The 24,213-nt window shown below is 41.9% G+C and overlaps 1 protein-coding gene across 2 annotated transcripts in view; it reads left to right on the forward strand.

Annotated features, from left to right (window-relative positions):
* The window catches only part of ATP10B (ATPase phospholipid transporting 10B (putative)), a 332,336-nt gene that overhangs the window by 184,975 nt on the left and 123,148 nt on the right, over positions 1-24,213 (forward strand). Inside the window, exons 2-3 of one of the 2 annotated variants that reach the window (XM_018050084.1) lie at positions 6,304-6,598; positions 7,997-8,191. In XM_018050084.1, coding sequence (XP_017905573.1) covers positions 6,324-6,598; positions 7,997-8,191 — 470 coding nt within the window. In that variant the 5' untranslated portion in view covers positions 6,304-6,323. Of the gene's footprint in view, positions 1-6,303; positions 6,599-7,996; positions 8,192-9,352; positions 9,965-24,213 lie in introns of those variants that run through there. The other variant, XM_013965740.2, reaches the window with a different exon arrangement.

The raw sequence follows: 24,213 nt of genomic DNA on the forward strand, positions 1-24,213 counted from the left end.
ATAATGTGACATAAAGAAGTCCCTGGTAGTCCAGTAGTTAAGACTTCATCTTCTAATACAGGGGGTGCAGGTTCAATCCCGGGTTGGGAAACTAAAATCCCACATGCCTTGTGGCCAAAAACCAAAACATAAAACAGAAGTAATTGTGTTGTGACAAATTCAATAAAGACTTTAAAAATGGTCTAAATCATAAAAAAAACTTAAAATATGACATGTCCTGGGTTCAAAATACTAAAGTGTGTGTGAGAGAAGGTGAAGGGATTATATCTTGGATTCTAGTAATTACAGGTTTTCCTGAAAAGGAGTAGAAAGAAATGACAGTTTCTATGGAGACAGTATTCTATTTCCTTTATTTTTGTTTCTTCATCTGTAAAATGGGTATGAGTAACGTAGGTAGACAACTACATAGGGTGAAGGCCATTTCCTCAAGCAAATCCAATCAAAATAAATGGAAAAGGCAAAATGAATAAGAAATTCATAAGAGTGTTTATTGAAAATCTTTCCTTGATCTAGCAAAATGTTTGGGGAATGGATAGGGATGTGGTCAGTAGATTTTTTCTTTAATTCAAGGCTGATGGAAAACCTTTTGTTGTTGCTTTTGTTGTTTTGAGTTTTGTTCCCCAAAACTTCTATAGGGAACAAACACCTTACAAAACATATTAGCAGCCTTTCCTGCAGTAGTTGGTAAGCTTCAGATAATGAAAATGACTGATGCTCAGTGATTGGTGATATTTCTGAACCTGATTCCCAGACACCAGACAGAGGTATAGATGGCCTGGAACAAATGTAGTAGTAACAGTCCAGCAGTTTTCATTTTGATAAAAGTAGGTCTTAAATTAGTATCTATTAAAAAAATAATGTGTGTCAAGCCCTAATTTCTAATATTAATGTTTTAGCACAAAGCCAAAAGTGATTAAGCTTTTTAAAAGTGAGTTGACTTAAAATATACTGCATTTAATAAAACAAATAATATTACGGTACAGCAAGAATCAGAAAGGTGACTCAAGAATGTTTGCAATTTGGGGAAAACTGATGTAATTAAATGATTTAAAGACACATTAACCCTAGACTATTTCTTCTATGGTGGTTATTGTTTAACTCAGTGTCTAACAGGAAATTATTTTTGTGAGTTTATACTATTTGTCCTCAGGGTGGAGTGCTTTAAAAACCCACCAAACCTTCTTACATTCTAATTAATTCTAATGTCAGGATAGTGTACTATTTATCAAGAATCTAAGTGTAGATTAAATTTAGTTTTATAGGATCCCCCCTCCCCTGGCCCTGACCAACTGATATGCTTTGTAGAGAACTGTACGTGAAGGGAAAATAATTCTCTAGTAACCAATTTTCCCGTTTATAGTCCCACTTGGGTCTTCTTTCCATTTTTAAATTCAACATGTTTTCTGTAGCTGCAGGAAGTTTGCATGTGTGACTTCTTGCTAAGTTGCTCACTTACTTCCAGACACATACACATGTATTTACACACATATAACACACGCTCACTATTTCATCCAGTTACCTGTAATCCCTAATCTCAGCTCAATGAACTCTACCTGCTCAGGGACAAGGTCATATCCTTCTGTCTTGCAGTCACACAGTACCCTCTTCTCTTTTGTGGCCCTTATCCTGATTAGTGAATATGTACCTCTTTCTATCAGTGTGTGCTTAAAATCTCTCAGCTAAAGTTTAGGAATTCCCCTAAGTCAATTAAGAATATGTCCATGATATTAGAGATAGGAACAATTTCTTAAGTAGAATGCAAAAAGCAGAAACCATAAATAAAAACTAATTAATGGGTTATTAAAAATAAATAAATTTTAAAAATAATAGTAGAATAAAATCTCTCAGCCTCACTAGAATGCAAGCTCCAAGAGGAAAGAGATAGATGTCTAAGTTTTACTCACCTGGTACAAAACAAAAAGTTCAATAAGTGGTTTTTTTGTTTGCTTGTTTCAATGAATAACTGTTTGAAAAGTAAAAGTGTTAATCACTCAGTCGTGTCCGGCTCTTTGCAACCCCATGGACTGTAGCCCACCAGGCTTCTGTTTAATTGACCCTTATAATAAAAATGCAATTTTCTAAAGATGGGGTTTAGTTGAGTTCATTAAAATGTAAAAGAAAAGAACTAGAGTTAATTGAAAATGTGAGCCAAGCAGGAAGGAGTAAATTTGGGAATAAGAACAAAATTTGTTAACAAACTGTAATTAACCCAGTATTTTAGACCCATGATCCACCATAGAAAAATGGTCCCTCCACACACCCCCATCTAGAGGAAATCCTGCCCAGTGGAAAAGTGATATTAATACCCGAGAGGATTACTGCTACAAGCAGAGGTTAATTAGCAAAATAAATAATTCCCAAGTTTATTGTTAGTGGGAGGTGCCATGTTGAAAAATTAGAATGAGAGAGAGATTTTACAATTGGAAGAACCTTGGAGAGTTGTTTCAGATATGCCCCTCCCTTTCTGAAAGCAGTTAAAACCACACCTCAGATAAAAGGATTACACAACCCCCCTTTGTTTCCTGTTCTACTTTTGGAAGGAAGTAACTTATCAGGAGCAAGGGGGAAGCAGTGGGTCAAGGAGTTTGTCCATCTTGCCCCCTCCAGCCCGTTCCTTGGTGCTTCCAGCAGAGCACAGCCTGGGGCCCACAGCTCTAGTCCCTGGGTCCCTGAGGGACAGTCTCCAGGGCTTCTTCCTCTCAGCATCATAAATAGCCTTAATAGGCCACCTGGCCCTTCTCATCTCTACACCCTCGCCTTTTTCTGCTTGTCTCCTACTTCATGGCCTCTATGGGAGAGTCCTGTGAATTTTGTTTCTAGAACCAGTTCTACCTGGAACACCCTCTTACAACCTTCTACCTAACTAATAGCGTCTATATACACATACACATACACATATATGTATACACACACAGACAAACATATTTTTTTCTTAAAAAAAAAACAAAAACTAAACTTTATTTTGTATCAGAGTATAGCTGATTAACAGTTAACTTCCTACCTACCTCCCCTGATCGACCTGGGCTGGTGGAGACAGGACTCTCATCACTCCAGCCATCCAGCACCTCCGTGCCTGTTTGCATTTCCTCCCTGTGACTCTTGCCTTTGCCAGCAGCCTGGACAGCTTAGAAGCTGACCTCTGGTGTCATTGCAGTTGGTAGTCAGAGAAGACAGTCTGAGGACTCTTCCCCAAAGGATGGTATTTTTTTCCTCCCCAAGGGTATAGCTGATTAACAATGTTGTGATAGTTTCAAGTGAACAGCAAAGGGACTCAGCTATACATATGCATGTATCCATTCTCTCCCAAACCCCACTCCCATCCAGGCTGCCACATAACATTGAGAAGAGTTTCCTGTGCTGCACAGTAGGTCCTTGTTGGTTATCCATTTTAAATATAGCAGTTAAGCGTATTGTTTTCTGAATCATTGAAATGTCTTGCCCCTTTACCCATAACTACTTTAGGATGGATTTCCTACAAAAAAGAACAATTTCTTATATAAGCGCCATATATTTATCATCATCAGAAGAGTTAACATTATTAAAATCCTGTTTCTAATCCACACTTCATGTTTAAATTTTCTCCATTGTCCAGTAATATCTCTTTGATCTCCCCCTGTCCAGGAGCCAATCCAGGATCTCACATGACATTTTAACCTTCTTTAATCAGAAACTGTTCCTCTGCTTTTCTTTGACCTTTGACATTTGAAAAACCTAAGCTGGTTATTTTGTAGACTAGCCCTCAGTTTGAGATTTTTCACTGTTTCCCTGTGACTTCCACAGAAGCGATGTCCTTCTCAGTATATTGTGTCAAGGGGCTTAAGATATCAAGTTATCCCCAAATAGGTGATATTTGCTTTGATCTCTTGGAGAAGCTGGTGTCTGCCACATTTCTCTACTACAAAGTACTTCTCTTTTTTAAAACAATTGTAATTAATAATTTGAAGGAAAGAGTCTTTGAAGCTATGCAGATATTCAGCTCCTCATCAAGTTTTCATCTACTAATTTGACATCCATTTTATATCTGCTTTATTTTTGTGGAAGCTTAGTTAACATTGTTAATAAAGAAAAAAAGGAACATGATATGATAAATGGACTTTCTAAATTACCTTACCTAAAATACCTGCATCTCCCATATCAATCCAATCTTCCGTTATGAAGATCTTATTACATAAAACTGAGAGATGTCTTATGGCATTAGCCAAGACAAGATTTCTCATTTGCATTTTCTATTCTATTCATGAATGATCTTTTCATTTCCTTTTCTTTTACAATAATAATATTTTATAAAAAAGAATCCACAAAAGGGACATTTATTTTAATAATGAGGAAAAAGATATATATTATTATTTCAATCTTATTAGCTGTCAAAATATTGCTTTTGGTCACATCATGATGGGCATCAGTAATTGCATTTACTTTTTCATGCTTGATACAAGGGCGCACTTAAATCTCCGAAGAGCTTCTTACAGCCTTGGGGTCTATGAATTGGAAATCATTTGGATTGATTAAAGTCATGAGGAGAATTAGGATAAGGGTCAGATCATAGGAGCAACAGGAAGATAAAATATTACCATTTAAACAAGAAATGGAACTTTTTCTCCTTTAGTGAATCCCATTTTCAATGACAGATGGAGTTGGTCACTGTGAGATTAATAATACCTGACATTCACTCATCCATTTATTCAAAAGAAAATCATCCTGCAAGCCTACTAGGTGAGAAGAAAACTCTGTACAACTTCTAGCCTTATAAATTATGTATTTTAATAGATTCTTCTGGATCTCTAAGCAAAATATGGCCAAAAGGAACCTTGGAAGCTTGATTATAGGTTCTATTAACATGTTATTGACTGGGGGATTTTTGCAGAAATTAACACCTATGGCTAGTCATTTGTTATGTAAGTGAATATCTCTGGTCAATAATGTTCAGGTGAAAAAGATGTATTAATTTGTCTCTAGTCAATAAGTTGTTAGAAGAGCTCAGAACCTGGAATACCCTAGAAAAAACAGCCTGCTTCCTCCATCTCAGACTAAGCACTCAATTTTAGAAACCACCAAATGGAAAGGAGAGAAAGAAACCCCCGCCCCTGACAACCAAATCAGAAAAACCCCGCATGTTCATAGAAGCACATTTAGTGAAGTCCACTCACCTCAGGCCCAAATTTCCTAGAAATAAACTTTCTCCTTTGTTTCACCAATTATTCTTGTGAGGTTCTGACCACAGATGAGGTTCTCTTAAATATCATCAGTATCAAAAACTTTAGAGAGAGAGAAAACCTAAAGAATAAATATCTTTCCCCTTAAGACACATCTCCACTTACTTCATATACTGTCTAATTTGTTCCTCACAAAAAGCTTGTGAAAAAAGTTGAGTAAGACTGCTGCTGCTGCTGCTGCTGCTGCTAAGTCGCTTCAGTCATGTCTGACTCTGTGTGACCCCATAGACACCAGCCCACCAGGCTCCCCCGTCCCTGGGATTCTCCAGGCAAGAACACTGGAGTGGGCTGCCATTTCCTTCTTCAATGCATGAAAGTGAAAAGTGAAAGTGAAGTAGCTCAGTCGTGTCCGACTCTTAGCCCACCAGGCTCCTCCGCCCATGGGATTTTCCAGGCAAGACTAGATCTCCTCATATTCTGGTGAGGAAACTGAACACCAGAGAGGTGAAGGGACAGTTTGGAGTCAGGCATGAATCAGAGCTAGAATTCTGATCCCTGGGGCCATAGCCCTCCTGGCTATGCTTTTGCCCCAGTGAGTATACTTACTCCCCATACCACCCACCAGCTTAAGTGCTTTCATAGTACTTTTATTTATGTGATTTTTTAAATTATTTTTTTATTTGGCTGTGATGGGTCTTTGTTACTGCTCACAGGCTTTCTCTGTTGTAGCGAGCAGGGGTTTTTCTCTAGTTGCAGTGTGCAGGTTTATCACTGCAGTGGCTTTCCTTGTTGCGGAGTGCAGGCTGAGTAGTTGTGGGGCATAGGCTTAGTTGTTCCCCGGCATGTGGAATCTTCCTGGACAAGGGATTGAACCTGTGTCCCCTGCATTGACAGGTGGATTCTTAACCACTGGAAGACCAGGGAAATCACTATTTATGTGATTGTTTGCTGAATGTCTCTCACTCTATCATATAAGGATTATAGGAATTAAACCTCTTTTTCTCACCTTATGTTCCACAGCCTATCTTGGTTTTGGATAGACACATGGATGGGCCAATATCCCAGCTGTTTCTTTTAAGCATAGCCATGTCTTAAGCTGACACAATACATATTTCTCCTGACCACGGTAACCTCCTGTGTCCTTTTTCAGACCGGAGCTTGCTACCAGACATGACCCTCTCAGTGGACTCGTCTTGGCATCGGTGGCAGCGGCGCGTCAGAGATGGCTGCCCCCAGTCTCCATCAGAAGCCACGCCGCTGCTGCTCGCAGAGAAGGAGACGCGGAACTACAACCCCGCACAGCAGCGGGTTGTGTTCCCCAACAATCACGCGTTCCACCAGGACTGGGCGAAGTTCTCCAGGCGATACTCCAGCAACAGAATCTGCACAACCAAGTACACCCTCTTCACCTTCCTGCCCCAGAATCTCCTAGAGCAGTTTCACAGGTACACGACCGCCTGGCTGAGCGCCGTGTGCTTTAACCTTGCATTTGCCACTTGGGTGAATTCAGAAGTGCTGCTTTCTGGGCTACCTTTCCTTTAGTATCCAGATGCATGTGCCTTGGGAGGCTTTGTCATTCGTTCACTTGCTCATGCAATGTTTATCAGTTTCTACTCGGTGTTAGACTCTGATGCTGGGAGGGATCGGGGGCAGGAGGAGAAGGGGACGACAGAGGGTGAGATGGCTGGATGGCATCACGGACTCAATGGACATGAGTTTGAGTGAACTCCGGGAGATGGTGATGGACAGGGAGGCCTGGCCTGCTGCGATTCATGGGGTCGCAAAGAGTCAGACATGACTGAGCAACTGAACTGAACTGAACTGACTCGGTGTTAGGTCTCTTGTGTTGTGTATTAGAGATATATGAGGGAGACACACACACACACAAAAAGACGCATTGTCCTGACTATGTTGGCTAATGAAGGAAACCAGATGTTAATTTTAGGAATTATATGCATGCTAAGTCACTCCAGTCATGTCTCTTTGTGACCCTGTGGACTGTAGCCTGCCAGGCTCCTCTGTCCATGGGATTCTCCAGGCAAGAGTACTGGAGTGGGTTGCCATTTCCTACCCTGGTGGATCTTCCCAACCCAGGGATTGAACCTGTGTCTCTTATGTCTCCTGTATTGGCAGTCAGGTTCTTTAGCACTAGTGCCACCTGGGAAGCCCAGAAGTTATATAAATTGGTGTAAGCTGTAATTCAGATAGGCACTTCCAAGGAGAGGTAGGTGTTGCTGTTAGAATGAATGCAAGAGAAATCAGGCCTAGTTAGGAAAGTCAAGGAAGACTTCTAGGAGGAAGGGACAGTAGAAGTCTAATCTGAAAGAAAAGAATGCATTAACCAGGTGGAAAGAGGCAGAGAGAAGTCAGAAAAGGGAGCCGGAAGAATGTTCTTTCAGACAGACCTTTATGTGTGGAGGCCCTGTGGCTAGAGGGAGCAAGATGTACCTTGGAAAGCTTAAAACTTGCAAGTCATTGTTTTGAGATAATATAGGCAAAATTACATTTTAATTATAAAGCAAAAGTATGCATCCAGACATTATCCTAAATTTTGTAATTGTTAGCACCTACCATTTATCGAGCAACTACTATACTCTGGAACCCTCTATTGCATACATAGTAAATATCTTCCCATGTAATATGTATAGGAAACCTATAAAGTACATAGTACTGTCTTCACTTTAGATGGATTTGACTTCAAAGCCCTTACCGTGACATTCAAGGTGACACTGAAAGAGAATGTCATATTAGTTAGTAAGAGCTAGTAGTAGGGAAGAAATAGTGTATCAACGATATTTTTTCGTCTCCATAGTTTTCACTCACACCTTTCTTGCCCTCTCCAGATGGGCTAACCTCTATTTCCTGTTCCTGGTGATTCTGAACTGGATACCCACCTTGGAAGTCTTCCACAGGGAAATCACCATGTTACCATTGGCCATCGTCCTGTTCATCATCATGGTCAAAGATGGCCTGGAGGACTTCAGGAGATACCGCTTTGATAGACAGATAAACTGCTCCAACATCCAGATATATGAACGGTAAGGGCAAGTATTCCTCTGTTTTCTTTATGGCAAATGGATTGTGTAAACTTATTAGCATCCTCAAAAAGCTGGTCTCTCTTCTCACTTTCATTTTTTTTAATTCACTTAATTCAGTGATACTCATCCAGGGCTATTTGCCTATGCAAGGAACTTCTGAAATATTTTGGAGACATTTTTGGTTGCCATATTGGGAAGGAAGGAATCTGGTGGGTAAAACCAAGGATGATGCTAAACATTTTACAATATACAGGAAAACCTCCCACAACAAAGATTATGATCCTGCTCAAAATGTCACTAGTGCTGCGATTTAGAAACCTTAATTTAACTATGTAAACACCATATTAGGCCTTCCCTGGTAGCTCAAACAGTAAAGCGTCTGCCTACAATGCGGGAGATCCGGGTTCGATCCCTGGGTCGGGAAGATCCCCTGGAGAAGGAAATGGCAACCCACTCCAGAATTCTTGCCTGGAAAATCCCATGGACTGAGGAGCCTGGTAGGCTACAGTCCATGGTGTCGCAAAGAGTCGGACACAACTGAGTGACTTCACTTTCTTTCTTTATAAACACCATATTATTAAACCTAGGATGTTACATTATCAAGAGGAGGATAGAAAGCTCAGGACTTAAACTCTAGGGATTTCCATTGTGGGCCAGAGGCTAAGACGCCATGCTCCCAGTGCAAAGGACCCAGGTTCAATCCCTGGTCAGGGAAGTAAATCCCACATTCTGCAACTGAAGATCTTGCATGCCACATTTGAAAGTCCCAAGTGTTATATGAAGATCTCAAGTGCCTCAACTAAGACCTGGCACAGCCAAATAGTAGACAAGAGAGATAGATAGTTTTTTTTTTTTTCTTTAAGAATTAAACTCTGAAATTGACTGAATCATCTCAGGAGACCAACTTCAGGAATAGCTCTTTGAAGACTCATGAGAAATGTCTCCCAAACCAGAAAATATGTACCATTTTTAGAGCATCTGTGGCTCTTGGCTGTAAATCCTTGCCTTTAGAACTTAACCAGGTAGGTTTTAGGACCCAGAGTTGGCACACCCGTTCTGGGTTGCCTGGGGTGGAAAAGGAAGCTACCTGTGAATGACGTCTGCATTCCAACAGGTGGAGTCTCAACAAGTAGAAGGAAGTAACCAGTGGATACACACCTGTTCTCTGCAAGCTCTTTCCTGTCATCCTTCTCCCTTAGTGTTTATATACCGGCTTTTTTATTTTTAGTTTTCCTTCTGAAAGTAGAGAAAAATTTTCAGCCAAGAAGGCAAGTCAAAGATGTCATCACTTGCTGGCAGCTGAACAATGGAAATGATCAGAAAAGAACCTCTTTTATGGGAAACTCGAGTGTCCTACTATAAGAATTAGAGACAGGACTGAGCAGAGATGAGAAAGGAAGGCAAGAAAAGGCGGAAAAGGAAAGAAGACAAGAAGCGAGTGGTGGTTTCCAACCTGCTCTTTGAAAGATGGGCCCACAAAGAGAACCCCAACAGACATTATTGTGGGAATCAAATCAAGACCAGCAAGTACACTGTGTTGTCCTTTATACCCAAGAACATCTTCGAGCAGCTGCACCGGTTTGCCAACTTCTATTTTGTGGGCATCGTGGTTCTGAATTTTATCCCCGTGCTCAATGCATTCCAGCCAGAGGTGAGCGTGATACCAATCTGTATCATCCTGGCGGTCACTGCCATCAAGGATGCTTGGGAAGACCTCCGGAGGTACAAATCTGATAAAGTGATCAATAGCCGAGAGTGCCTCGTCTATAGCAGGTAAAGCCAAACACCCGGGGAAGTCTTGACCCCAGCTCTGATCTTTCTGTGGCTGCTGCCACCGCAGCAGCTGTTTATGAAAGGATGGGGTAGGGAGATAGCATTGTTTCATTGTAGTGAGGCTGTTTGATTCTCCACAATGGGGAAAAACAGAAAACAAAAGAAATTGAGATTTGAGTCCATCATTTATTAAAACTAGGAGATCTTTATTTATGTGACATTTCCTTTGCTGTGTAAATGTGTTAGGTGTTTAAGAATCTTGCATAAATTCACATTCATATTGGTTAAGTGTGGCCATGAGCATGTTGGAGCATGTTTAGAGACCCTCAGAGAAAAGTGGCATCACTGTTTTAGAGGGGAGTAGTAGGCACAGTATTAGAGAATCAGCCCCGGACACACTGCCCACATTGAACTCTGTCTCCATCAGTCATTAACTCTGTGTGACCTTAGGCAAGTGACCTAACCTCTCTGAGACTCATTTTGTCATCTGTAAAACTGGAACACTTCCTGAGGTGGTCATGAGAGTTGAGTGTAATAATCCTTATAAAGTACTTAGCACTGCTCCTGTTGTACGATAGTCAGTGTACAAGCTGTCGTGGCTTTATTTTTAGAATGTAAAACTCATATTAGCTTCATCAAGACTGCCCTTAAGCTCCCTCTCCAATGTCCCAACCCAAACAAAAACAGTTCACCACTTGTCTTGCCATGCTATATAACATAATTTTATATATGCTGTGGTTTTAGAAATACTCCATTGAGTCAATAGCCAGGCTGGGTTGTTGGGAAAAGGACATGCTCCCAATCAGTAAGGGAAGATAGTCGAATTATCACGTATCTCAACTTTATGACAATTCCTGTAGCCCAGAAAGAAGCAAGGGAATGGAGTCTGGGCTTGCAGTGAGATTTCAGTGACAAAGAGTGCTTTCTGGTCTGGCAATGAGACGCCTTAGATGAGTCAGTCAATTGCAGCAGGTGAGGGCTTGACTTTCTGCCAAGTAAGAATAAAGTCCATCTCTCTTGAGAAGCACCGTCACTCTGACTTGTTCCCTCTGATACCATGGATCCCAGTTTAGCAGAAGTTGGTACTGTCACTCTGGTCCTTCTTGGGGTGAAAGGAGCTTGCTCCAGGGTATGCCTCACAGCTATTCAGGGGCTGCTGCTTTCTAAGAAGCCCTCTTCCCTGGGGAAAAACATGTAACTTATCGACTTAGAGCTGACTGATGAGAGGGTTTAAAAGCCAGACTCCACTCAGAAAGTTGTAGCCTGGGGAAGCTTCTCAGGAGATCATGTAATGCAAGGGACTCAGCTGTCCCTCGGGCACCCCTAAGAGAACCTCCATACCCTCCCCTCAGCAAAAGATGAGCTTCTGCTTCCTGTGCCCGCAGGGCCACAGTTGCATACCTAAGAATATTAACCTGAAGCCTTGATGTTCTCACCCCTCCCCCCCGCCTAGATCTAACTGTTGAATGTGATTAGCACACTGAATACCTAGAGTTGAGATTGAATCATTCCTCAGCTTTGAATAAGGAAATTATTAAGAGAGAAAAAACAGCTGTTGCAGTGTGTCACTTTTCCCAAGGAGACGTTTTTTTAAAGAAAGCATTGTCTCTGTCTTGTCACCATTCAACACCCTTCCCTCCACTGCCCCATTACCTTTGGTTTTGGGCTTTTTTTTTTTTTTCCCTGTCTTTCTCCTTTGTTTCCTTTGTTGTTTTTCCCATAGAAGATGCCCTGTGAAGCAGGGACACGTGTGGACCTCAGTCAGCTTGGTCCTGCTCTCCCTGCTCTGTTCAGAGCATCCCATAAAAATGGGCCTGTTCTGGGGTAATTTCAGCATCAGTCAGACTGACCTGTGCTGCGTGCTGGCCTGATACAGGCCAGGCTGTTGTCATTCTGCTCTCAAAATAACTTCTAGAAGAACAGCAATAAATGGAGGTGATAACAATCCAGAGAAAAAGACCTTTATTCCCAGGCTACTGGTAGAGAGGGACATAAAGGTTTTTCTTTTTTATTTTTTCAAACATATAATATCATTTTATTTTTTTCTTAATAATATAATTTCAGAGGTATATTCTCAAAATTGTTACACATCAATGTTTAGTAATAATAATGGGTTTGATCATTCTTAATTATTTTAGTGAATCATAGTTTAACCCAGAGAGTATTTGAAAACCAGAATCTAAGTTCAATTTATTTCAATACTTGATTATCATAGTTGTCAGGACTTAAAAATTACTTTGGGAATGCTTATATCATGCTATATGTACTGGGGAAGACTTTTTGGTTATTGATAATATAAATACAAATTCTTATTTTTTTCAACTGAACTGTAGTTGAACTATAGTTAATTCACAGTCTGTTAGTTTCAAGTATACAGCAAAATGATTCAGTTATACATATCTATGTATTCTTTTTCAGATTCTTTTCCATTTATAGATTATTACAAGATGTTGAGTATAGTTACCTCTGTTATATAGTAGGTTCTTATTGTTTACATAAGGGGGTTTTGTGGTAGTATTTCCCAAAGTGTGTTCAGTGGAATGATAGTGACAAGAAATGGTCTCTGGGAAAAAAAAATTTCATGAACAGAGAAATGTACACTGGCCTTCCTAGACTCCACATGGTTCATGAAAGACTAAGAAAAGATTACAACAAATCTGTTCATCTTTGGTTAACTCAGTGTTATTCCAAACTTGTAAAATCTTGGAAAGATTTTATAGTATCTCAATTTGGGAAATTTTAATTTTACCAGTATTATGAAGTAATTGACTATAAGAACCAGGCAAGTGATTGAATGGAATAGACTAGATATAAAAAAAGAAAGCAATATTATTGACGTACTGATTGATGGCAACTGACACTTGACATCAATGCTAGGATGCAACAGTGAGTGGTGGGAACTGTGGCAAACTGAGACGGGGCACGCATTCATCTTAGGAGACAGAACTGGCCACTGAGCTCCAGCTGCTTACCATGTGGAAAAACAGGCCTAATGTTGCCAGATTGTTTGAATGATATTAGGGGGAGCTAGAATGGCACCCCACTCCAGTACTCTTGCCTGGAAAATCCCATGGACGGAGGAGCCTGGTAGCCTGCAGTCCATAGGGTCGCTGAGGGCTGGACACAACTGAGTCCAACCCTCAGTTGGACTTCACTTTGACTTTTCACTTTCATGCATTGGAGAATGAAATGGCAACCCACTCCAGTGTTCTTGCCTGGAGAATCCCAGGGATGGCGGAGCCTGGTGGGCTGCCATCTATGGGGTCGCACAGAGTCAGACACGACTGAAGTGACTTAGCAGCAGCAGAAATTAACAGTTTTATTTGAAATAGCCTGATTTTTTTTGGGAATGGGGGCTGTCCTGTGACTTTGTTGCTTTGTGCTAAGTCTTTGTTGCTTTGCATAGGCTTTCTCCAGTTGTGCCAAGCAGGAACTACTCTTCATTTTGATGTGTGGGCTTCTCATTGCAGTGGCTTCTCCTGTTGCAAAGCACAGGTTCTAGGGGCACAGGCTTCAGTAGTTGCCGCCCACAGGCTCATAGTAGTGGCTCTGGGCCCTAGAGCGTGTGGGCTTCAGTAGTTGTGGCACATAGGCTCAGTATTTGTGGCTTGTGAGCCCTAGAGCACACAAGCTTCAGTAGCTGTGGCAGACAGACTTAGTTGCTTCTTGGCATGTGGGATCTTCCCTGACCAGGCACTGAACCTGTATCCCCTGCACTGCCAAGTGGATTCTTACCACTGTGCCTCCAGGCAAGTCCTGAAATAACCTGATTTGTTAACTGTTGACAACTGATACATTTTTAAAAACTTCAGACCTATTTTATTTGACCTAAAATTCTTACTTTGCCTTTGAGCCCCCTAATTTGTAACTTTCACTTTACAATATCATAGGAAGTTAGAATCGCTGCAAAAGAATAATTAGATTCTCCTTTTGGAGATTTATCTTCAGTGAGGGAACATCTCTGTAGAGAGGTGGTATGAACTTGAAGCAAGAACACAGGCCTTGGTGTCAGAAGGCCTATACTCTAGGCCCAGATCTGTATCTAACTACTAGTGGTAGCTTAGAAAAGTCCTTGAAATCTTTGGGTCTCAGCTTCTACTTTTGTAAAACCCAGAAGTCACACTAGATCTTGTCCTGTGGGATGAACTTTGAAAGAACAGAACCCACAGTCAATTAAACCTGGAAAATAATAATTACTTTATAAATCTCTTGAGTCAAACAAATGAACGTTAATAATAAAGATTCTGGGAGAACCTTCAGTAAGGAACTATCCAGCTTCATTGAACTGTTGTGTCAGCCGAGATACTCTTTACGGCAAGAAATGGAAACCTCAGCTCAAACACTTTTAAACAATGAAGAGATTTTGTTTCTTCAGTTCAGTTCAGTCGCTCAGTCACATCCGACTCTTTGCGACCCCGTGAATCACAGCACGCCAGGCCTCCCTGTCCATCACCAACTCCTGGAGTTTACTCAGACTCATGTCCATCGAGTCAGTGATGCCATCCAGCCATCTCATCCTCAGTCGTCCCCTTCTCCTCCTGCCCCCAATCCCTCCCAGCATCAGAGTCTTTTCCAATGAGTCAACTCTTCGCATGAGGTGGCCAAAGTACTGGAGCTTCAGCTTTAGCGTCATTCCTTCCAAAGAAATCCCACGGCTGATCTCCTTCAGAATGGACTGGTTGGATCTCCTTACAGTCCAAGGGACTCTCAAGAGTCTTCTCCAACACCACACTTCAAAAGCATCAATTCTTTGGCACTCAGCTTTCTTCAGAGTCCAACTCTCACATCCATACATGACCACTGGAAAAACCACAGCCTTGACTAGAAGGGCCTTTGTTGGCAAAGTAATGTCTCTGCTTTTGAATATGCTATCTAGGTTGGTCATAACTTTTCTTCCAAGCAGTAAGCGTCTTTTAATTTCATGGCTTCAGTCACCATCTGCAGTGATTTTGAAGCCCCCAGAAATAAAGTCTGACACTGTTTCCACTGTTTCTCCATCTATTTCCCATGAAGTGATAGGACCGGATGCCATGATCTTCATTTTCTGAATGCTGAGCTTGAAGCCAGCTTTTTCACCCTCCTCTTTCACTTTCATCAGGAGGCTTTTTAGCTCCTCTTCACTTTCTGCCATAAGGGTGGTATCATCTGCATATCTGAGGTTATTGATATTTCTCCCGGCAATCTTGATTCCAGCTTGTGCTTCTTCAAGTCACTACAAATGTCCTGAGGTGGGCAGGTGATCAGGCATAGTTCAGTCAGTCAATCGGTGGTATGCTAGCTGCAGCACTTAGCTGTCCTTTTCATTTGGTCCCCCTCTATGCCATCTTTACCCTTAAGCAGATTTCCCTCATGGTAATGAGATGACTGCAGCAGCTCCAGCCTTCACGTCTACATGAAATAACCCACAAAGGGAGAAACAAAAGGACTTTTGGAGGCATTCTCAGAAGGTTCAGGAATTTTACTCCCCAGATCTTCTTTACCTCTTAGTACCTTCTAGAACCCCAGTGGATCATATGTCCATCCCTTAACCAATCCTTGTGAGCAGGAGCTGAGATTATTCTAATTAAGTTATACCTGAGTCACAGAGCCCAGGAAGAAGGTTCACCTCCCTGAAAGCATATGGGCTTCCCAGGGAAGGTGAAAAATCCTAACGAAAACATGAGTTATTTCCAAGAGAAGGAGGAGCAGATGTTGGAGAGACCACCTCCAAGTCCTCAATACTGTCACCTTAAAATATTTCTGAGCTTCAAGTCCTTGTGAATTATTTTCCACATATTAACAGTAACAGACACACTTTGAAACATTCTGTAATATAAATCCCTAAAGTTCTTCCAACCCTGAAGTGGATTAATTCTCTGAAAGACCCCAGAATAGCAAGCCAGAAAATGTTAGATAAATAACTGATGGTGAGGAGCATTCACTTCTACCATTCGATGGTATATGACAGAATTTCAGGCAAAGAATACAAGATCTGAGAGGACATTTTTTTTCTCTGAGAAACACTATAAAAGCTTATATCTCAAGTACTAGTTCTATCCATTTTGTCTCTGATTCACGCATTTGAAGAACTGATGTCAAATGTCTTCATTTTTGTGCAGTTGAATACTAGGACCTTTAGAATTTTGCTCCCCCTAATCCCATGCATCATCCAGCCTAGACTTATTTATACTGTGAGCAAATCTTTTTGCAAACAGCAGAATCCTTGTTAACAGAATTACAATCCTGTTAGAGCATTTTCTTTTAATATAGCCACTGTGCTTGTGGTCTTAAGGTGACCCATTAATCAGATTTATGGAATGACTTCAAGGAGAGATTAGCTTCAGAATTGTATTAGCTTAGTTTCTCCCAGGGCTCAATTTAATGAATCTAGAAACCATACCCAGCAAGAGATTTGTAATTTTCCATCGAGCTTAATACATTTTTATTGGTATTCAAGAAGGAAGCAGAAGTGGGAAGCAAAAATATCCGTGAAGGTTTTTGTCACCATATTGTAATGCAGTAAAAGCCTTTCAGTGTTTCAGCAACCAAGCACACACTTATTCATCTGTTCAGCAGTCTCAAGTAGGGACCAAGTGCATGTGCATGGACATGAAGACCCTTTGAGCCTCGAAGGGCTTTCGGTCCATAGGTCATGAGGAACTGGTAAACAACTACAGGGTCCCCTGCCTGTGGATAGAGGGTCACAGTCATGCATGGGCTACAGGGACACATCTGCCTGCCAAAAATTTCAGAGCCAGCCAAGGGAAGCCTTCCCTGAAGAGGTGACATTTCAGGAGGTCACTGAAGGATGAGCAACTTTCAAATAGGCAGAGAAAACATGTCAGTTCACAGCCTGACATGTCACCCAAAAGTAGTACCTGTGACTTATTCTGGTACCAAAAGACCAGGATCAAGAGATGTCAGGAGCTTAGGTGAGAAATTGTTCCAATTAGAAAGTTTTACTTCATTTTATTGGCCACATTCATGCAAGCTCCATGATTTGGTGATGACAGAGAAGCCTGGCGTGCTGCAGTTCATGGGGTCGCAAAGAGTTAGACACCACTGAGCAACTGAGCTGAACTGGCCATGCTGTGCAGCTTTTGGAATCTTAATTCCCTGACCAGAGATCAAACCTGGGCCCAGAACAGTGAAAGCTCTGAGTCCTAACCACTGGACTACCAAAGAATTCCCTGCAAACTTTTAAATTCTGACTTTTTACCGAAACTTGGAGATGCTCTTTTCTGTCAGTTGGCTTCTATAACATAAAAAGAATTGCCAGTGCTACAGGATTGTGGCCAGTCTTCTGAAGCATGGTCATGAAGGCTCCCAGCCATGGTGAGCTCTGTTGGAGAAGGCAGATGCCTGGCCTGCAACCTGGTTTTATTTGTATGTCAGTTTCCTTCCATGCTGGAGACCCCTGGAAACCCAGAGAGTTGAGGAGACCAGAGATCCTGATACTAGGTCTGTTGCTATTAACTCCATGACCTACTTAGGCAGTCGTGGCCCCATTTGTCTCATCTCCAGTGATCATAGTCCCTCTACGGTACATTTTGTGAAAAGATGACAGGTGAGAGAGCTTGAAAGTAACAGAGCTATAAAAACAACCAGACGGTGCAGTTCCAGAGGAGGGCGCATAAAGTGGCCTCCACAAGATGTTTAAAATGTGACGTCTTACTGGACACTTGGAGTCAAGGACTTCAGTGTCACACCGGGGCTTGTTTCAGAACTGCCACTTCCTAAATGCATGGACATTTGTAGTTACATGATCCCTGCAGCCTCCATTTCATCTTCTGTAAAATGGGACCAGTATTAGCACCTGTCTCCCAGGGTCATGTGGATTGAATGAAATAATCCTTATAAACTGTTAACTCAATCTCTGTACTATAATTAGCACTACATTGTTATTTTTTTATTTCCAGTCACTTCAACTCTAATTTTTTCAAAGCCAGGTCCAACCTGAACCTTCATTTTCCTTGCTACACTCTCCACCCATGCAAGTGAGGAATTGCCTGTTTTATTGGCATAGGTCACAGGCATTCACTGAATCACATTTTCCATTGGGCAAGGTAACCATGTTTTAAAAGCAGAACCTGTGTTCTGTTCTCTCATTTCTTTTTTATGTGGCAGGACTTAAAATCTGAATTTGGGAAACCCTTCTAGAACCTAGACCTCTCTCTCCCAAACCCATTCCATAGCACTCCTGAGTACACGCAGACTGAGATTTAGATTATACAAGGGATTTGGGTGAAAGAGATGGGAATACTAGACCACCTAACCTGCCTCTTGAGAAATCTGTATGCAGGTCAGGAAGCAACAGTTAGAACTGGACATGGAACAACAGACTGGTTGCAAATGGGAAAAGGAGTACGTCAAGGCTCTATATTGTCACCCTGCTTATTTACCTTATATGCAGAGTACATCCTGAGAAACCCTGGACTGGAAGAAACGCAAGCTTGGAATCAAGATTGCCGGGAGAAATATCAATAACCTCAGATATGCAGATGACACCATCCTTATGGCAGAAAGTGAAGAGGAACTCAAAAGCCTCTTGATGAAAGTGAAAGAGGAGAGCGAAAAAGTTGGCTTCAAGCTCAACATTCAGAAAACGAAGATCATAGCATCCGGTCCCATCACTTCATGGGAAATACATGGGGAAACAGTAGAAACAGTGTCAGACTTTATTTTGGGGGGCTCCAGAATCACTGCAGATGGTGACTGCAGCCATGAAATTAAAAGACGCTTACTGCTTGGAAGAAAAGTTATGACCAATCTAGATAGTATATTCAAAAGCAGAGACATTACTTTGCCAACAAAGGCCCTTCTAGTCAAGGCTATGGTTTTTCCTGTGGTCATGTATGGATGTGAGAGTTGGACTGTGAAGAAGGCTGAGCATTGAAGAATTGATGCTTTTGAACTGTGGTGTTGGAGAAGACTCTTGAGAGTCCCTTGGAGTGCTAGGAGATCCAACCAATCCATTCTGAAGGAGATCAGCCCTGGGTGTTCATTGGAAGGAATGATGCTAAAGCTGAAGCTCCAGTACTTTGGCCACCTCATGCGAAGAGTTGACTCATTAGAAAAGACTCTGATGCTGGGAGGGATTGAGGGCAGGAGGAGAAGGGGACGACAGAGGATGAGATAGCTGGATGGCATCACTGACTCAATGGACGTGAGTCTGAGTGAACTCCAGGAGTTGGTGATGGACAGGGAGGCCTGGTGTGCTGTGATTCATGGGGTCCCAAAGAGTCAGACACGACTGAGCGACTGAACTGAACTGAACTGAGGTGGCTTCATCTATCCTAGAGCCCAGACCAGTTATCCCAACCCAACTTCTAACACATGGTATTCTATATTAGAACATCACGTTCGTGTGGCTCTTAATACTAATGGCTATTTAATCCCCATGCTATTATTATTTTCCTCCATATACCATCCCTCTGGTAAACCCAAATGTGACGGAATGATGGACAGAATTGAGGCTTTACCAGGGCCATCCAAACATCAAAATACACTCATAAATTTTTCACCCTAAAGCTACTTTCCTGGGTTTGCTTCAAGTGTTATATGACGTAATGCATGTAAAATGCTTAGTATAGTGGCTGGCATTCAGTAGCCATCAGCAAATGTTGGCTAAGATATTACTAAGGATAGTTCTATAACCTTGATAGCCAGGAGTCACCATAAGCTTGATCCAAGTGAGGTGAGAGTCAGTCGTGTCCAACCCATTGCTACCCCCATGGACTGTATAGAATTATCCAGGCCAGAATACTAGAGTAGGTAGCTGTTCCCTTCTCCAGGGGATCTTCCCAACTCAGGGATCAAACCCAGGTCTCTCACATTTCAGGCAGATTCTTTACCAGCTGAGCCACCAGCGAAGCCCAGGGGAGTAAGAAAGATGGACCATTGGCTGGGGATTTGAACTGCCTGGAAGAAGACAAACTCTTTATCATAAAGCTTGAATCCAAGCTCTAATAACAAAGCAAAATAGGTCTGCAGGAAGAATCTGAAAAATGCACATAACAGAGAAACATAGTGTCATTTGAGGCACGACCATTAAACGTGCCACTGGCTGGAGTTGACAGACCAGCAGACCGCTGCATCCACCCTGAGGCTCTTTGCTCTGCATTTGGCACCAGCCAAATAGACGCCCTCTCTGAAGCATTGGTTTTGCAAGGGCCCACCCCACTCCCACAGCCTCACCCTGCACTCACAGTGGGTCATAAACTATTTGGGCCAATTCAGCTTATCATGTCAGGTTTGAATGCATTAGGTTCTCCCCCAAATTCAATGGGTAGAAGAATCATAAAACAAGAATCCCAGTGTCCCCAAACCTCTGGACTCCTGTCAACAGGCATGATTTGCATCTGAGCGGATGACGATTTATAGCCTCTGTCTCGCCATGATGGAGCTCACAATTCCAAAAGCTGAGGCTCCTGTTCTCAACCCCCGTTCTTGGCTTCATTTATGCCACCAGAGGCTGAGGCTTCATCTGCTTTGTATTCACTCTCCAACAGAACCAAGAGACCAGGTGGAGCCAGGAAGCCCCCACAGCTGTCATTCCTGTGTCCTGGTAGATGTACCTGTGTGACCTTACACAAGTTGGATAACCTTTCTGGGCCTAAGTTTCCTCATCTATGAAACAGAGATAGCAGTAATAATAGAATAAAAGTAGGCACTTAAATGGTAATATAGGTTAAGTGCCATAGGCCTTAGTTTTTCAGGAAACCAACAAATTGTCTATCAGAGTGGCTGTTCCATTGTACCATTCAAAATGGCTGTACCATTCCTACAAACAATGTATGAGACTGCCTGTTGCTCAGCTTCCTCACCTGTTTGTTCGTTTGTTTTTTTTTAAAAAAGCCTTTTTGGGCTTGGGGAAAATGTTTGGATTTTTAAAGTTTCTTTAAATGTGTTTGCACATTATGTGTCCGAACCCAATTCATGGAATGTAATCACAGACATAAAGTGGGCATCCCAGTAGCATGAAGAAGAAAATGCTGTGTTGTTAGTGTTCAGAATTTGTGTATTCAAATAGGGATGTACGATATCTCATTTTAATTTGCATTTCTCTGATGACATATGATGTGGAGCTCTTTGTATGCCTATTTGACATCTGTATATCTTCTTTGTTGAGGTGTCTGTTTAGGTCTCTTGTCCGGTTTTTAATTGGGTTGTTTGTTGTTATTGTTGAGTTTTAAGAGCTTTCCTGGTGGCTCAGATGGTAAAGAATCCGCCTGCAATGCAGGAGAACCTAGGTTTTATCCCTAGAGAAGGGAATGGTTACCCACTCCAGTATTCTTGCCTGGGGAATCCCATGGACAGAGGAGCCTGGTGGGCTACAGTCCATGGGGGTCGCAAAGAGTTGGACACTGAGTGACTAACCCTTAAGAGTTCTTATATGTTTCAGATAACAGTCCTTTATCAAATGTGTCTTTTGCAAAACACATATTTTGTCCCAGATAGTGGCTTGTGTTCTCATTCTCTTACCATCATTTTTCATATAACAGAAATTTTTGATTTTAATGAAATCCCACTTATCAATTACTTCTTTCATGAATAGTGCCTATGGTGTTTACTTGAAAAGTCATCATCATACCAAAGGTCATCTAGGTTTTCTGCTATGTTGTCTTCTTGGAGTTTTATGGTTCTGCATTTTATGTTTAGGCCTGTGATCCATTTTGAGTTGATTTTTGTGAAGAGTACAAGATCTGTGTCTGGATTCTATTTTGTTCTTTTTTGTCATTTGAATGTCCACTTGTTCCAGCACCATTTGTTGAAAAGATTATCTTTGCTCAGTTGTATTGCCTTTGCTCCTTTGTCAAAGGTCAGTTGACTATAATTATGTGAATCTATTTCTGGGCTATCTATTCTGTTCTATTGATCTATTAGTCTGTTCTTTGGCCAATACTGCACTGTCATGATTACTGTAGCTTTATAGTAAGTCTTAAAGCTAGTTGGCCTTTTTTGGCTCTTTATATATAGAACTATTCATAGTTTTTCAACATCCTCAAAAACTTGGTGGGAAGCCCTGATTTTAAGGATATACATTTCTGAGAATTTGCCCAGTAACCAGCATTCAGAGTCCTTAGTCTTCCATAGGCTAAATTTGGCCCTTCTTTTTGGGCTTGGGGAAAATGTTTGGATTTTTAAAGTTTCTTTAAATGTGTTTGTACATTTTGTGTCTGAACCCAACTCATGAAATGTAATTACAGGCATAAAGTGGGTATCCCAATAGCATGAAGAAGAAAATCCTGGAGCAACAGTGGTGGCTAGCCCTCCCCATAACATTAGCAATCATTGTCATCAGCAGCATAAAAGCAGCTTGTATTTAGTGAGTCCTTACTAAGTGCAAAACCAAGCTCTCAGTCCCTTACATGGGTCATCTCACTAATCCTTTTAAACACCCTCTGAGGCAAATACATGTATTGCCTTCAACTGAAGATAGTCTCTGAAAGATTAAGTTACTTCCCCAAGGTCACGCAGGTAGTAGTGGTAAAGTTAAGATTCAGGCCCACTCTTAGTTCCTATACTGCACTCATTCTCACTGGCTTCCCCTTTCACCCTGGGGTAATGACACGGACTCTTTGGGGCATGACATGCCAGCTTCTTGAAGGACAGTCCAGGTCAGCTCATCCTATACCAGGTGGGAAATCCTGCAGACAACTAAGCTTCTTGATAAATCCCCTCTACTCTAGTTCCTTAAAACATAAGACCTTCATGTGTGTGCATGCTAAGTTGCTTCGGTCATGTCCAACTCTTTGCAACCCCACCAGGCTCTTCTGTCCATGTGATTCTCCAGGCATGAATACTGGAGTGGGTTGTCATGCCCTCCTCCAGGGGATCTTCCTGACCCAGGGACTGAACTCACATCTCTTGTATCTCCTGCATTGCCAGGTGGGTTCTTTACCACTAGTGCCACCTGGGGAACCCCAAACCCACATAGTACTTGAGAAATGGGACCTTAAACACCCTCTCCTCCTCCATTCCCCACCTTTCACCTGCTTCCCCACAGGATCTAGTTGTTTACAAACCTCTCATGCTGTTTATTTACCTCTTAATAAGCCCTAACTCCTCTCAGAAAGCCATTTAGCACTGCACCACTTAATTTCTCCCCGAGGCAGAATCTGCCAGATGGAGTCTTTGTCCACAGCCATGTTGATTTGTCTTATTTTTAAACAGCAGTGAACATGCCACGAAACTAAAATAGCAATCAGTTCCCAGGTGTGGACTCACTGAGCATGTGGGAAACGATCAGGAGCGTGTGGATGTGTCCACCCGGGGCATCTGTTCCAAATGGGCTGGATTAACCAGGGAATGACTCCCGCAGGTGGCTCCCAGCCAGCTGCTGGCCACATCTGGGCATCCCTCAGTGCAGAAGCACACCACTTTTCTGCCTCAGTGGGATTCAGCCACTCAGCACCTCCTGGGGCTGGATCCCAGGGCTGTGCACCCTTGCCTTTTCCACAGTTATATTCTAACATTTGAGGAGACAGAGTGGGTCCCCAGGGGATCAGAAAATCAGCATAGAATAACCCAGTGCAAGAAGGAAATGTCTCCAATGTCACTTTTTTTAATCCCCAAATTCCTATAAAATCTAACTCCATTTCTATAACATTGCTATATTTGGGTCAATCGATATAAATGTAATTCAAATTCTATACCAGCTAAATTACTAAATTATGTCCCCCCCAAAAAAAATTTTAAACACCCTCCCCCAAATCTGTTGCTTCCTTAGCTTCTGTGCTCCTGGACACATGACAGGATATATGCCTGCAGGTGTATGAGCCTCTGTTTGAGCAGCATGACCTGGAGATGGGCAATCTCTGTTTGGGGGAGGGTAAGCCTACAACAGGGACTGAAAGTGTTCTTCAGCACTGCGTGTCATCTTAAGGAAGAGAAGATTACATCTAAAGGAAACACAGGTGATCGTTACCAGGACAGCAGTACTGAACAGGACCTCCCTGGGATCCAAGGAATGATGGAATAAAGTTAGAGACCAGCCTGGTGTGTAGCTTCCTGTGTGGTTCCATTGATCTTGCGATACCTATCATCACCATGGGAACTGACAAGACAACACTCCAGCCTAACTCACAGAAGTGACTCCTCATGATTATCTATATAGATATAGATATTTATGTTTCATAATTCATCTGCATAACCATGGAATAAAGTTAGAGACCAGCCTGATGTGTAGCGTCTTGTGTGGTTCCATTGATCTTGTGATACCTATCATCACCATAGGAACTGACAAGACAACACTCCAGCCTAACTCA

The sequence above is a fragment of the Capra hircus genome, chromosome 7 (assembly GCF_001704415.2).
Source record: "Capra hircus breed San Clemente chromosome 7, ASM170441v1, whole genome shotgun sequence".
Taxonomy (NCBI): Eukaryota; Metazoa; Chordata; class Mammalia; order Artiodactyla; family Bovidae; genus Capra; species Capra hircus.